This window comes from Acanthopagrus latus, chromosome 21, assembly GCF_904848185.1.
Source record: "Acanthopagrus latus isolate v.2019 chromosome 21, fAcaLat1.1, whole genome shotgun sequence".
NCBI lineage: Eukaryota > Metazoa > Chordata > Actinopteri > Spariformes > Sparidae > Acanthopagrus > Acanthopagrus latus.
In genome coordinates, this window is record NC_051059.1 from 21,189,485 (window position 1) to 21,205,432 (window position 15,948).

Below are 15,948 nucleotides of genomic sequence, written 5' to 3' on the forward strand. Positions count from 1 at the left end.
ACAATATTTGTATCATTATTTGTTTCCTTGGAAGTACAATTACCTGGAAATGAGCATAGTACTTTAGTTAATATACTTAGTAACATTCCATCACTAGTAATTAAATACAACTTTTACATTAACTGAGTATTTATATTGTAGACATTTATATGACACTTATAGTTACTGGTTACTTTTTAGATATGATGCACTGTACAACTCATCTACCTAGAAGTATATACTTTCGATACTTTGAGTAATTTAGCTAATACTTACTTACTTACTTACTTAAGTGATGTTTTACTTGTAAAGGAGTATTCTTAGACTATGGTATTTCTACTTTTCCTTAAGCAAAAGGATCTATCTATCTATCTATCTATCTATCTATCTATCTATCTATCTATCTATCTATCTATCTATCTATCTATCTATCTATCTATCTATCTAGCTAGCTATCTAGCTATCTATCTATCTATCTCTGGGGCAGAACCATATTATGACCTCTGGTTTGTTTTTTTCCGCAGCAGTCCACAGGGCTACACCGGCATTATAAGCACTATTAACACAGGAAACCTCAGAGTGAGGCCCACATATAAATTTCTCCATTATCCAGCCCTGGGAGGAAAATGGAAATGTGGCTCCAGCAGACATTCCTCTGGTTGCATTGAGGCCTTCTGTCTCCTGCCTCTGCTCTAAACCTCCAATCTCAAACTCATTCACCGTGGAAATGCGAGGACCCCTAACAAAGAAGTTGGAGAAATTCAAACATCTATCCGTGTGGGGTTATTGCGCCGCGTGCTCCGTTTCTGCAAAAAGGAAATGTATCTGTTTATGTTCCTAAACGTCTCGTGAGGGTGTAAGTTTTGAACTTTTGGAAATTGGATTATGTGACTCGGATGTGGCGTGGGAGGTTTGCTACCGTCGTCTTCGTGTGTGCAAGGCGCTTGCTTTTTAACATGTGGTAAACTCTCTCTCTCGCTCTCAAAAAAAAAAAAAAACACAAATATGATCTTCCTGCTCTGCTTGCCCTCCAAATTTTTTCCCCTCACTCCGAAATCCATGCCAGCGTCACGGGGAGCCGGTAACCCAGTTTATTTACACAAACAAAGTCCTACTCAGCTCCTTTGACAAAAGCAGCTAAATCTTTCATGTTTTGTCAGCACTTGATTCCTCCTGTCCCTCTGGCTATTTGCCTGCCCCCGGACAATGGAGGCAGGAGAATGGCAGCAGATTGTTGGAATGCACCTCAATGAAACCAATTATTACATGTTGACTGCGTTCACCATGGCAGATTTGAAAGAGCTGGGCTCATTCAATTTGGCCCTGCAGGATTCCCTTTAAAGAAAAGTTATCCCTTTGACTGTTTGTATTTCTGAGCTTTTCTTTTTTTTTTCTCTTCGGCTTCACCCCCACCGCCATAAATGGGTCCTGCGAGAGTTGCTACTCCTCTTTCATGACTTGGGTTGCTTTAATTAGTTAAATGAGGCTAAAGTGCTAACAGTAATAAATAGAGGGTGAGGATGCGATCAATTAATTCAGCGCCCGCTCATGGCAAAAAAACAAAAATCTTGGCAGCGTGTTACATTTTCTGCAAAAATGACTTGGTACAGAGATGCACCGGGCTGGATGTTTCTCCCACTTTGTGGACAAATGTGATAAACGGCGCAGAGAGATTCTTTCAAGCACTCGTGTTGTTTGAATTCCCCCATAACTCAAACGGTTAAAGGAAGATATAAACAAGTTAGCATCGGATTCATTCCAGCAAACATCCCTTTTTTTCCCACAATGCTCCAGCCACTTGCTAATGCCATGCAGACCCGGGGCTGCCCGGCATACTTTATCCCACAAACCTTAGCAGTCCTTTTCCCAGACAAATAAATCTAAATGAGTCAGCTTTGATCTTAGCACTTAAGGAAAGCCAACAATAGTGGTAGAGGAGAAAGGGGCAGAGAGCAACAGGCCCTCTCTCCAGCACAACAATAGCCTCTGCAAACACCTACTTAATCAATATTTGGCCAGAAGACACTCTCTCAGTCCCCAAACCGGCCTTTTCACATTCTAATGAAGAAGCTATAAAAGAGAAAAACAACAACCACTTCCACAAAGAGACACAAGAATGAAATAGTGCTGTTCTGTATATCAATGGGGGGGAAAGTACCTCAGAGCTGTTTGCATGGAGGATGTCACCTATTTGATGTGGAGGGGAAAAAAGCTAATGTTATTTGTTTTCTTTCAACAAATTCATGCCAGATTAAGAAGGAGAAAATACATTTTTCACTATCGCAGGTTCTCCTCTAGGTTTTTAGATTTTTAAACTAAAAAATATCAGATTAATTTTAAAAGCATCCTGATTTGTAATCCTCTCTAAAATCTTTACTTTAATTTTTATTTCATTGAAAATGAAAGAAAAAAAAGATTAAAAAATGAGTTGGAGGGATGCGTCTGGCCCTGGAAGAGGGAGAGAGGGATGTGCCCACAGATATTGCATGAATGTGTGCGCCCTAGGCGGAAAGGAAAGGGGCGGACTCTGTCCGAGATGAAAGTGGGGAGAAATAAAAGGTTTGGATTTAATCTAGTGGGGAGAAGAGAAGGGTTTCCCTGCGCTCACTGGCTGAAGGCGTCACGCTCAGCGCGCAAAGACTGTGACAAAAGCTCCGTGCGCAAAATAATAACGGCACTGTCCACTTCTGATGAATCTCTATCAGATTTATTTTATCCTTAAAGAGCTTAAACCTGATATGTATTTTCTTTTTTCTGCAGGTCCAGTTATTATCGCTTAAAATTGGACAATAAACCCGACCACAAACAAACCCACAACACTGATCAAAAACGGACAAATCTGCGCGTAATTAAACTACATCTCCAAAAAACACCACCGCTGCCTCTACGAGTCGTCTCATCAATGATTAACTCCAGACGCCATCGTGTCTCCAGCGGCAGCCTTCGCTTTCTGCTGCAGCGCTCCTCAGACCCCAACAGGTCGTAAATCAACAGGTGTTTGCCCGAAAGTCTGAGCTTCTTCTCCCGCATGTGTTTTCTCTGCGTGACAAACTGTAAACAGTGCGGGAAACAGCTCGGATTGGCACTTTTTTTTTTTCTTTCTGAGCAGTCTATAAACCAGGTCGCTCTGGGCCTATTGCTGTCCCTGAATAATTCATCGCTCATTGCGGGTTCATAATGTCTTCTCCCGGCCTTTTGTCAGCGCACTTTTTTCCCCCCTTTCTTTGCCCATTTTGAAAGGCGCTGGCGTCTTTTTGTACACCACTGAGCCGCTCACTGCACTTTGGCTTTTGTACTCGTCAAACTGAGGTGTGAGTCTCAATGGACTCTCCCCGCTTTGTCCCCTGAAGTTCATCCTCAAGTGTCCGATTGTGTGCGTAAAAAGAAAGGAAAGAAATTCTCAGGCTTGGAAGTTAGACAAATGTTTGACTATCCACTTTAAAAAAAAAAAAAAAAAAAAAAAAAAAAAAAAAACTCTGCATATTTGTTAAATCTCAGACGCGTGAGCGCATGCGTAAAAATCACCTGAAACTTTTACGCATTTAACTTTCCACTGCGCGAAATCAGCTGGAACATTAAACCTTTACGAATAAAATACATTATTATTATTATTATTATTATTATTATTATTATTATTATTATTATTATTATCTAAAGTTTTCTGTCCAACTCGACCATTAAAAAACAAGCACATCGCCACATCCTCGTTCAGTTACAAAGCACACAGCGCAGATGTAAATAACCGCAGCGCTTCACTTACATCTGTCTCCCAGGATGCCGTCGATGCTGTGTTTGGTCCGCGGCTCGCTCTCCTCCATCTCCCTCTTCACCACCTCGTCGTCGTCCTCGTCATCGTCACCCACTCCGCCGAACTTAGAGCGCATGATGCGACTGATGGCGCTCACTGAGAGGAGGAGAGCAGTGGGGGAAAAACAACAACAACACACGATTAATATGTCTGGACGAACAGAAGCTGCACACAAAAAAAATACACAAATGGGTCCTTTAAATACAAACAGTCACACAAAAATTTCAGCTTTTAAAAGTTTGTTTCTCAAATGCAATGTATGCCATTTATTCTCACATTATTTTTAGTATTTTTTTAAATATTTTTATTTTATCCACTCCAGGTGCAGGAACCGTCGCCTACCTGAGGGAACGTTGTTCCTGTCGCAGACTCCGTCTTTCAGTAACTTGTCCCTGATCTCCCAGCTGAACATGCCCGGGTTCTCTCTCTTGTACTCTTCGATTTTCTTGTCCACCTCAGGGGAAGCGGTTTGCTTCGATGGGAAGAAGAACAAGAGAGGAGTTAGTCACTGTGTTTTGTTTTGTTTTATTTATTTTAATGTAATTATTACTAATTTCATCATCATCATCATTATTATTATTATTATTATTATTATTATTATTATTATTATTATTATTATTATTATTGCCCGAGACTGGACAGTTGAATTAATTGCTGAAGACGTGAACCAGAAATTCAAAAGATTATTTATCTGGAAGAGTCAAATTCAAAATGTCAAGTTGTAAAACACATCCAACATTAAACTTCCTGACTTGTTTTTCGTTTACAAAAATCACATATTTAGACAGAAAATTGGAGTTTCAACTCAAAAAAAAAAAAAAAGCTCAGTTTCTTATAAATGACTCGTCGCTTCCCTTTTTTTCCCATCATTTTCTCCAGACTTCATCTCCCTACCTTGGGCTTGCTGCCTCCGATGGCTCCGGGCCTGATGGATCCGGTCTCCTGGTACCGGCACAGGATTTTGGAGACGCAGCCGTGGGACACCCGCAGCTGACGGGAGATGACGCACGGCCGGACGCCGTGATGGGCCATCTCCACGATCTTGTGGCGGATGTGGTTCGGGAGAGGTCTGCCGTTTATGAAGACGCCACCGAGTTGGTTGACCCGGCCCTGTCCTAAGGGAGTGGAGACTGCACAGCGGCGTGTGGGGATTTATTAGTCGAATAATCAGAAAGCATGTTGATGCTGTTGTTGTTTCTTTTACTTATTAAAAAAAAAAAAGCTGATTCTGAAAACCTCTGCGGGAGATTTTAAAAAAATCAGACTTAACTGCTCTGCAAAGTCGTGAAAATAAACTTTCATTTTTATCTTATTGTGGCAAAAGACGTGAATAAGAAATTAACTGCAGGTGGCACCAACAAGACAATATTTTTCTTGACAGCAACATATCTGATAATAACACAAACTGGCCGAATAAATACATAAATACAATTAAAACTCAAAACAGAATGTTTTCACTTCACATCCAGACTTAACCCTGAATACTTTGTCATACTGTTTGGTTTCAAACTTCCCACAAATCGAGCCTGTCAACTTTTCCTGGACTTTGTAAAAGTTTGTATCTAACATTCAAGCTTGTGAGCAGCAACCGGTGGCGGTTCTCACCCTCCAGAGAGTATCCTCCCCGCGGGTAGTTCTGGTGTGGAGTCGGTCTCATCATTCTCGGTAAACCTCCTGCGAGCGCTGTCATGATCCTGACCGTGCGCCAGGTAACAGTTTCTGGACGGAGCTGCCTCTCTGCTCGGGTCGCTTTTTTTTTTTTTTTAATCCCTTTGTTGTTGTGCTGTAATGGTTTTCGCCAGTTTTCTCTTCACGCAGCCTCCCTGGTTCTCAGTAACAGGTCGCCTCGGCGGGAGAAGCGTCGGTATCCCAGTTCGAACCAAAGTGCAGGTCGCTGACGGTTCCTGCGGGGATTGAGGGGATGGTTTGAGAGGATGGATGGAAGTCAAACATTTTATCTGCGCTCGCTGTCGCCTCTGACTCCGCGCTGCCACTCCTGATTGGCCCAAGACCCGGACGTTCTGGGCCCGGGGGAGGCTCGTGATTGGACGGTGGGAGCTCCCCTCCTGTCTGGGTTGACCTCACGAGGTCAGCTCGTCGTGTCACAGTCTTGTGCTACTGCGCACGAAACAAATGAACAACTTTTAATAACAAAGTTGACACAGAATGAATGTGATGATTTACAGTAAACTAAATTACGGTGAAGAAGTTAAAGGATGCACGTGAAGAGAAAAGTGTTTAAACTACCTAATAATCACAAATGACTACCTTATGTTAGAAAACATCCAAATCACGGACACTTATGTATTATTTACTTCTGACATGTCAGTGAATAATTAAGTTAACTTGTCTGAATATGAAATAAATAATTAAATAAATAAATAAGGAGACTTCCCCAGAACACACACAGTCCTGCATATTTGAATATTTCCCTCACTTAAAGTTATCGTGAAAAAAAACACATTATTGAGCATATTGGCGTTATTATTATCAATAGCAGTCGTTTTTCTATGACGTCTTTATTTGCCTGCTGTGTTTTATATATATATATATATATATATATATATATATATATATATATATATATATATATATATATATATATATATATACACACACATTACAACTCTTACTAAGATGTCTTTTCAAAACGACAAATGGAAGGAAATAATTGAAAGCTGTCATTTCATTCCGCACTGAGCTACAAAAAATATATATAATGACAGACAGTGAGGATATTACAAAAAATACCACTAAGTAATTATCCAACTTATTATCTAAAAGGCCCCAAGTGCATTAAAATATGTGACTTTCTTCTTCTGTTTTTATTAGGTAACACTTTATAATTGACAGAATTTATAATGTCACATTTATAGCTGTGTGTGTGTGTGTGTGTGTGTGTGTGTGTGTGTGTGTGTGTGTGTGAGCTCTTATTACGGACTGCGTGGTCTCCTCCAGGTGCTCCATGTGCGCACTCAGAGAAGCACGTGGGACAATATTCAGCATCGCTTCAAGTTTTAATCGGGCTTTTTTATGCAGAGGGACCTACACAGGACACAAACAGGTGAGAAAAGCACAAACAAAGCACTATATGATTACTCAAAAGGCCCTGAATGCATCATAATGTGTGACTCTCCACTTCTGTGTTTAATTAGATGACACTTTGTCACAAACGTAATTTATAAATGTCACATTTGTCGCTAAACTAACTTCAGTTAGTTGTTTTTTCACTGTTAACAAACCTTGGGGAAAAAAATAATTAATCATTCATAGTCTCCAAAGGTAAACTGCATCCATGTGTATGATGGTTATCGATGAATTACACAGGATCCATTGACCATTTTACAAAGTGTCACAGTGAAATTACACGTTGGTGATCGTACAGCCGATGAGGTTTAATATGACGGCAGCAGCTGTAATATTTATAGAAGTGCATTTAAAGTCTGTCATTTTGGAAACGACGCCATTTTTTGTAATTCGTAATCAAATGTCATTATTCTATATCGAAGTTAATGAGTTCAAAAAAGGGGCCAATACTTGATTTTCTTTGGTCACCAGAATCTTCTTCTTTTTTTTTTTTTTTTGAAACACAATGGAGGTCAGCAGACAAACATGGCGTTGGATGCGGCCGATTATCAGCGTGCAGAGGAGGATCTATTTTTTTCCTCCTCCTCCACGGGTTGCAGCAGCTCCAGCGCCGTCATCTCAGAGCTGCACGAATCGAACAATAGGTGCTGCTCGGACCCGTGGTCGAGCCACACGGCGGTGTAACACATCCGTGCAAATGGTCGATTATGGACACACAGAGCCACATGAGGGATCATTTGACTTCTTCTCGAAGCTTGTGGAGTTGTGATAATTATGATAATTGGGCGTGTTTAATAGACCGGTACATTTTTTGTTGTCCCCCCCCCAACCAGCCCCCTCCCTCAGTAATAAGAGCACATGGCTGGATGTGTTTGGAGGGGCCCTCCTCAACCTGCACTGCATGAATCACTTGGTTTGGTTCGTGACCTCTGGTGCATCATCAGGAGGGCTGGAGGTCTGGCAGGTTAATTAGATGATGAGCATCAGATTTGTCGATGACCAGACAGTGATCAAGCCAGATGTTCCAGAGGTGCTACTGTTGTGACAGTAAAAATACAGCGTATATGATGACTTCTTTTTTTAAACTAATCCACATTTTACGACAATTCATCCCAACTTTACTGCAGGAGAGTGTCACTTTTCTCCTCCACCGCCACCTTTCATTGCAGTATCCCACAGCATGCGGCCCAATATACTTTAATTCCTCCTATAAGACTTCATGTAAAGAGGGGGGTGGAGGAGAAATGGCGCAGAGGACATGTGGAAACATTATACGTCCATAAAAGAAGGAATGGTGGGGAGGGGAGTGGAGGAGAGAGAGAAAGAAAGTTATCATACTAAAGTTTGACTATCATGAAAAGGATATTGGATCTACCGTGTCAAATCAATTAGCGGGAGTAAGCTGAGACAGAAATGTGCTGTGGTGGTGGTGCTGGTGAACATAATGCATCAAAAATAAAGGAACAAAATGGCCCCGAAAAGAAAGAAATGGTGTGCTGCGTTTACCAGACGTACGCGCAGAGTAAGCCGAGGGGGCTTTCGAGGTAATATATCCCTGAAAGCTCAGACATTAAAAAATATAAATAAAGCAGTAATTTGCTCTGCGTCCACTCAAGATAAAATTCGCCTAATAGCAAAATTTGGATCTTGCCTGCGTCCCCTGCAGAGATAAGGCCCTCGACGGCTTCAAGGAGAAAAAAAAGGGGGGGGCTTTTCAGCTCTCCCCGGAGCCACTCAGAATATACTGCTGCATTCACGATTAACTCTACGCCATCAGATCAAATGTAGATAGACGTTTGCAGGCAATCGAATCATCACAGCGATTATCTGACCGTAAGTTTCAGCCTCAGTCGGTTATGCATTCCTCACTGCAGAACTGTAACTGTAGCAGGGAGACGCAGAGCCCCGGCTTAGAGTGACAAGAGTGATGGATACCTCCAGTTGATTTGCATTATTCAGTGGCTTTATATTGTGGTTTTAGTATGTTAAGATAACAGGCACTGTAAAACAGCATGTGCTCAACCTTTAATAGTCGTCACAGAGTCGAGCCAGCACTGTCAGGGAGTTTTTCTCTGAAATAATTGTGCAGTAATATCAGTTTCTACGCTGAGGTCTAATTATAGTGGAGGATTGGACACAGAGCGCGATCACTGCGGCCGGTTTCTCTCTTTGTGATATTCTCAAGTCAGATTCGGAAAAAAAGTGCAGTGTTTCTGAGACACGCTGTGCAGACACAGCTCCTGAATGAAGCAGAGGTTCAGTTTGCAGCCTGAAGGCCTTTATTAGTCAGGTTTTCCATGTGTTCAATGCTACACAAGATGGATTCAATCACACAGACAAAATACTGTCACTCTGTTTCCACCGCTGGCCATTAACATGTACCCATAGTTACTATTTGTTTGTGTTTTATAGCCTATTTTTTCTATATTTTGCTTGTTTGGTATATTTCCATCTGCTGTTTTCTTTGTAGCTCAGCTTTTTATCATTTCTTGTATTTGCATCATGCACTGCCTGGAAGCTTTATGCAACAAATACTTCATGATATCAATCAATCAATCAATCAAACTTTATTTGTATAGCACTGTTTATACATTGCACATAAACACACAATCACACACAGGCAGCAATAACAAGAAGAGGAACTTAGTAACTGAGGAGGCACCATCTTTAATAATACATTAATAAGAATGATGATAAAAGCAGAGATAAAACATTGTCATTAAAATAAATACTTGTTTTAACACTGTTATTTAACTCTGGTATGTAATAAATTACATACAGCTGGATCAAAAAGTCTGAGACTACCAGTTAAAACACCTCCAGTCTGCACCATAATGAACACTGCTAATACTGATGTACTTACATTTATGTTACCAAAGGACCTAAAGGTCATACACATGTCTCACGTAAAAGTGAAGATATCGTGGTAAAATATTACTTTGTTAAAAGTAATAAGAAGAGTACTCAGAAAAAATATTAAAGTATTTGAAATATAAATGTACCTAAAAATCTAAAGCAATTATTTCCTGGCACAGATTACATCATAAAATTAAGTTACATATAAGTACACACACATCAGTACTTTTAAGTAAAAAAAATATATATATATTATTATTATTTATATATAAAAATTGTAGAAGAGTGGAAGTATGAAGTAGGCAAAAATGGAGATATCTCAAAACTAAGTAAATGTACTAGTGCAGAAAATTTGAATAATCAAGTAATGTATCTCATAATTGTACTTTAGTGCAGTACTTCAGTAGATGTACTTAGTTACATTCAATCACTGAGCCCCTTGAAAATTAAATTCTCAATGTATTACACTTAAAGACAACACACTCTGTGTTTTACGCAAGCAGGTGAGCAGGAAGACTCCAGTGTGGTTGTAAAATCCTTCAGACAGCATGTTCTGCCTCTGATTGTATTTTTCGTTTGTGATTTATTGTCAGTCGTGTTTGATTTATTTGTCTTCATCCACCTGCAGCGGTTTAGTGGTTAAAAAAGAGATTTACATCACAAGACTTAAGAGCGGAGATTGTGTGAAATAGAAGAAACAGATTAGAAGAATAGGCTGACTTTAAGATAAGCATCTGAGAAACGTTGCATCTTCAGCACAAGGAAATCCGCTCGGTGATTAGTAGCCTTGGGATGTTGCTGTTACAAGGCAAGGAGAGGAAAAGAGGGACTGTTTTTCTGATGCGTCTGATCTTATCAAATACATGTGACCCACAACACTTCTTCAATGGGAGCTCAAACTGAGAGCAGTTATCATGACAAAGGCCCGTGAGGTGAACCCAGGTGAGCGGGAGAAAAGGAAAAAGACAAGCAGAGCATTTGGTAACCATACAGCCTCGGGGCATGCAGGGTTACCTTCATTAATGGTTCTGAAAACGAGGAGTGGAAACAGTGAGCGAATAGTTTATGGTCCAGTGATGAACATGAGGCCTTACCTCCTGCAAGATTATAATCTGGCCTACACTACGCCTTTGTGTGTGCGTTAATAGAAGAAAGACATGTTATCCGGTGTTGTGACAACATCTTGGTGTAGATTTCCTGCTACCCCCCAAAGAAACTGCACGCATTGTGATTAGAAGCAATAATATGTTTTAGATCACAGTGACACATCCGCTGCAAATTTATGTAAAGTTTGCAAGTGTGAAGAATCCTGCACGATGGGTGATGTTAGTAAAATTATGTCAGATGTGAAGGACGACGGAGTATTACACAAAAAAAGCAGAAAAAAAAACATTTGCTCTGAAATCACAAAACATGTATTACATTCTTACAGAATGTCCTTTGCAGAAAAGTCGTTGAACTGTTTTTATAGGATTAAATATGGAAATAAATCTGGAAAAAAATCTTCAATGAAACCTCCTGTGGCATTCTGGATTTACATACTTGATTACATTTGTTCACTTGTGAGTCATTTTACTTGGTCACATTTGTAAAGCAAAATAAAAAAAATATTATTGAATATTATTAAGGATTATTATTATTATTATTATTATTATTATTATTAAGGAGGAAATGCGGAGTGCTGCACTTGGTCTGGGACGATAATGAAGACGAATAAAAGTGCTCTTCAAGGACTGGCCAGAGGTCGATTAAAGGAAAAAGCAGCATCTGGAGGTCCATTAACTCAGACGGCGTGATATTAATTATAAAAGGCCTTAACTGAATCAGGGATAAACCAACGTGCTTCGTCTCGGAGGAGTCTTCATCAGGGCATAAATTCAGCATTAATTCCATGATTAACATGACAATTGCTCTGCCCCCCATGTCACAGACTGTTCTTCACATTCCCAGCGTGCTTTTTTTTTTTTTTTTTTTTTTTTTTTTTTAAAAAGGGGAAAATACCTTCAAAATATGTAATCTGATTATTCTGCTTTCATTAGTAACTGGAACTCATTACACTCGCTACACCGATAAAATGCGATTCATAGCATTGTTATCCAGTTAGACGCAATATGCCTCGACCTCACCCTGCATAGTCACAGTGATGCATGGCAAACATGCAAGCATACGTTCAGCCACAAGAGGGCGCATGTCAGCCCAGTTTACAGGGGACACTTCAGCTCTAGTGGTCTGACCGGTCTGACACCGTGACATTTTATCTGCCTATGATCTGGCTTTCATGTTGAAGTTATCTGCAGACTGATTAGCTCAGATCATGAAGATCTCTCTTTGTGCTATCATGTGTGAAGAAGTGAGGCTGTTACATAAGGTACTGCATGACTGAACAGAAATCCACAATTTGGCTGCGTGACAAGCAGAGGAGGTTTTAATGCTCAGTCAGTCAGGAGACGAGGATGCCTGACAGGGAGAAATGTCACAAAACTTGTTTTTGTTCTAATCACTCCTACTTTAGCATCTTACACTGGCTGCCTATGTCTGAATGAGCATCTCCATATATCTCTGATATGATCTTCCCTCATAGCCAAACAAATGTTCTCTGTTCCTCCTGGCTAAAAAAGTGACTATGCTTTTTTATAGCTCCCAGATGTCAGAATTCCCTGCCTGAAGAGACAACACATGCGTGTAAAGTTGCTGATTTCAATGCTTTAATCTTTGTTTTATTCAAGTTTTCCTATTTTTTGTCTCTCTGGTGTTATTCTTTATGCTGTCCTTGCATCTTTAAATTATTCAATGTAAGAGTGGTTTAGATGCTGCAGATGTCGTCTAAACTTTCCTGGGCTACAAACATTAAAGGTGCACTATGTAGTTTTGGGGAAGAAATGTTAATCAGAAGAGAAAGATCTTCATTGACACTGATTACTAAATAAACAAGTTACTTTTGTTTTTGTGAATAAGAAAACTGACCCTAAAGGACAACACAATTTCATCCTGTTTTATTTTTTTTTTATATATATGTGGCGGACCCTGCCACCTTTACAGGTTCAAACAGTGGACTGAGCACCTTATTTTCCTCTGAGAAGTGCTTGTTTATTCTGTTAAGTAAAAAAGAAATATTTCTGAGTTTGTAATATAACCTAATTAATATTGTAAATATTAAAATGGTGAGTTTCAATTTCTTCTCCAAAACTGCGTAGTGCCCCTTTAAGTTGTTTGATTCAGGTATATCTGAGCCATGGGAACGATTTCAATTAGCGTGCCTCTACAGCTGCCTTAATCTTTAAATGTAATGGACTTTGTGTCGGGCAAACAGAGTTGGTAGATATAACCAACGTATAATGACGTTCTAATTAAAACATGGTCATAAAGGGTGGTTATTGATCTATGGGAGACAAGGGAATCTTTAAAGTATTTGTAAGACGAGGTCTCATAACACTTGCGTGAAAGGAAAATATTGACAAATGTCAGTCCTGCAGCTGAACAGTCCATCTATTCACAGGAGGAGTAATCCACCATAAATCTTAAACACATGCAAAAGGTGATAATTCAACGTGTTTGACAACGTTGAACTGACTTCCACTAGAGAGCCAGAATGCTTTTTTTTTTCTACATCTTTTCAATGTTAACTACTGATGTTGAAGTAAAATCTTTATAGGTTCAAAATTAAAATTTTACAATGTAATGTTAGATTGAGTCATAGACATCTGAAGAACTTCTTGTGGTTGAAAATGAAAGATTTTGTGACGGACAAATTTTACTCCATTCTGCAAAAGATACAGGGTGGATTTGAATCCTGAGCCTCAGCAGACTGCATGGCATGCACTTTACCAGGAGAGCTATTTATCATTTTTATAAAATACCGCATTTGGTTCTCAAACATGGGAACATAACAAACAAACCAACTTTGATTTATCAAAGCTGATCAATAGCTCACTAGGTTAAGTGTATGCAGGCTCATGCAAGCCACTGAGGCTGAGACTCCAGGTTTGAATCCATCTTGTAGATGTTGCTGCATGAAGTCAAATTTGGCCATGATAAACACTAATTTTGAACCACGGGAAGTTCTTCAGATGTATGTGGCTGAAGTTTAAAAGTCACTTCGACAGTGAAAATTGAAAAGACGTCTGAACAACTTTTCATTCCGGCTCTCTGGAGAATTCATGCCTTTTGGATTTTGTTTGGGCTCAGTGGGAAATCGAATAAACGCAATGAATGCATAAATGCAGGTGAGTAACAAAGTAGAATATGAAGTAACTGTAAATTGACATACTCAGTTCCAAGCTCCTTAAAATTGTATTTAACTGCAACACCTGAGCAAATGTACTTAGTGACCTTCCATCTCTGTATTTAAGTCTGTGAGGACCTGAGCGGTGCTGAGCTGCAGCTGGAGGTGTCGCAGCTGGCCGCGGTGCTCGGAGCTGTCCACGGCCTGTGGTGCTGAAGAACACGGTGCACTTCAATGTCGCTGCGGGCGCTAAATTCTAATTATACGGTTAAATAGGCCCATTAAATCCACCTTATCCACATGACCCGCACTTGTGACAGGCCATCCAGGTGGCATACACCGACGTGGGGAATCAATTTGAACGAGTGTATCGACTGGATCTTCTGGGGTTTTGTTCTGGTAATATGATCGGGATGACTTGGCTTTGTCCCTGCAGTACACGGGTTTAGCCCCGGGCCGGTTACGCAACAAGTGTGTGTGTGATCGCGCAACCGGATGGCGCAACGACACCTAACGGTACTGAATCATACCGGGAAATGCAGGCAGAGGGAGAGTTGGTCTCACTTTAATTACCAGCCGGGCATTTTTTTCTCCTCTTGTAACATCTCTCAGTGCGCTCTGGGAATTTGATCATCAATGTAATATAACGCAGTTCCTGCAGCCAGTTCACACGGAACATGGCGGAGGAGGAGGCGATCGGTGCGGGAGAGGACCGTGACTCTGCTCCGCCTGACGCCACGGACTCGTTTCCCAGCGACGAATACGAGTGTAAAATCTGCTACAACTACTTCGACCTGGACAGTCGCACTCCCAAACTGCTGGGCTGCTCTCACACCTTCTGCCAGGAGTGCCTCGACGCCCTGCACTCCTGGGAGGGCCGAGGATGGAGAATCGGCTGCCCCGTGTGTCGCCACCGGACTCCGGTGCCGGAGTATCAGGTTCACAAGCTCCCGGACAACACGGCGCTGACCGCGGCGCTCCCGCTCAAAACGCACGAGCCTGAGAGCTCGTCACGCACGGACGTGCGGACTGGTCCGGCCGAGAGTCCAGGCGACGACAGCAGCTGTCAGACGTGCAAACAAGTTGCGTTCGCGACCGGCTGCATGTGCGCCATGTTCTCCTCCCTGTCCATGGTGGTGCTCTTGTTTCTGGGCCTCATCTTTGTGTACAACCTCCAAACGGCGCCGGCCGTCGGCATCGCATGCCTGTTCGTGGCCAGCGTTCTCGCCCTGCTGTCGCTCATTCTCACCTGGTTGATGTGTATGTTAAAATACCGACCGGACGCGGACACGAGCAGCTTCAGTTCTCTCACTTACGTAATGTGACTGTCTGTCTGCAGAGCTGTGAAACACGCGCTCAGCCTGGGGAAGATTTGTTTATATGTGTCAATGTGTTATGTCAACCTTTGGTTCTCAAAGTAGGGTCTGGGGATCCCCACTGGTCCCTGAAGGGGTCCCGAAAATAGAAATGTTTTATTGTCCATAACAAAAACACAATAACTGGATGTTTGAATATTTTGGTCAATGGTTTCATACACTTTCTGTTAACACATTCAAAAACACAAATCTTATCAAGTAGTGTCCTAATCAGAGTCGGAGTGGGGGTCATTTTCTCAGAGATAATTTGAGAACCACTGGTTTCCACTTCCAAGTATCTGTGAATTAACATAGTGGTCAGGTGTCATTGTGTAGACTATCTGACAGGTATAAACAATACAATTAATGATGGCTGAATTCCATTTAGCTGCTTAAGAATCAGGGTTCAGCTGTTGCTGGCTCACTGCCACGACATGCTGAGAGACTTAATAGTAACAAGTCCAAGTGTCTGCTGTGTGAAAAAGACCTATTCTGACCTGAATGGAGCACTATGGCTCCAGCAAAACTTGTATGCTCTATGGTACATTAAGCATTCACATTATATCTACAGCATATAGAGCAAAGGTCGACTTCTGTATGATGAGTCTGGATACAGTACAAAGTCCTACGTAGTGTTTGCT

At 41.1% G+C, this 15,948-nt stretch overlaps 2 protein-coding genes across 17 annotated transcripts in view; one reads left to right on the forward strand and one right to left on the reverse strand.

The window, feature by feature from the left end:
* The window catches only part of pax3a (paired box 3a), a 36,771-nt gene that overhangs the window by 14,487 nt on the left and 6,336 nt on the right, over positions 1-15,948 (reverse strand). For 12 of the 16 annotated variants that reach the window (XM_037082874.1, XM_037082877.1, XM_037082873.1 and 9 more), the window contains 5 exons: positions 6,729-6,832; positions 5,393-5,905; positions 4,682-4,917; positions 4,130-4,259; positions 3,740-3,883 (listed from right to left, as the gene is read on the reverse strand). In XM_037082874.1, coding sequence (XP_036938769.1) covers positions 3,740-3,883; positions 4,130-4,259; positions 4,682-4,917; positions 5,393-5,477 — 595 coding nt within the window. In that variant the 5' untranslated portion in view covers positions 5,478-5,905; positions 6,729-6,832. Of the gene's footprint in view, positions 1-3,739; positions 3,884-4,129; positions 4,260-4,681; positions 4,918-5,392; positions 5,906-6,724; positions 6,833-15,948 lie in introns of all 16 variants that reach the window. The other 4 variants (XM_037082863.1, XM_037082867.1, XM_037082871.1 and 1 more) reach the window with 3 other exon arrangements.
* Positions 11,065-15,943, forward strand: LOC119010612 (E3 ubiquitin-protein ligase RNF186-like). Its single transcript, XM_037082881.1, has one exon. The coding sequence runs from the start codon at positions 14,630-14,632 to the stop codon at positions 15,275-15,277; it is 648 nt and encodes a 215-aa protein (XP_036938776.1). The 5' UTR covers positions 11,065-14,629; the 3' UTR covers positions 15,278-15,943.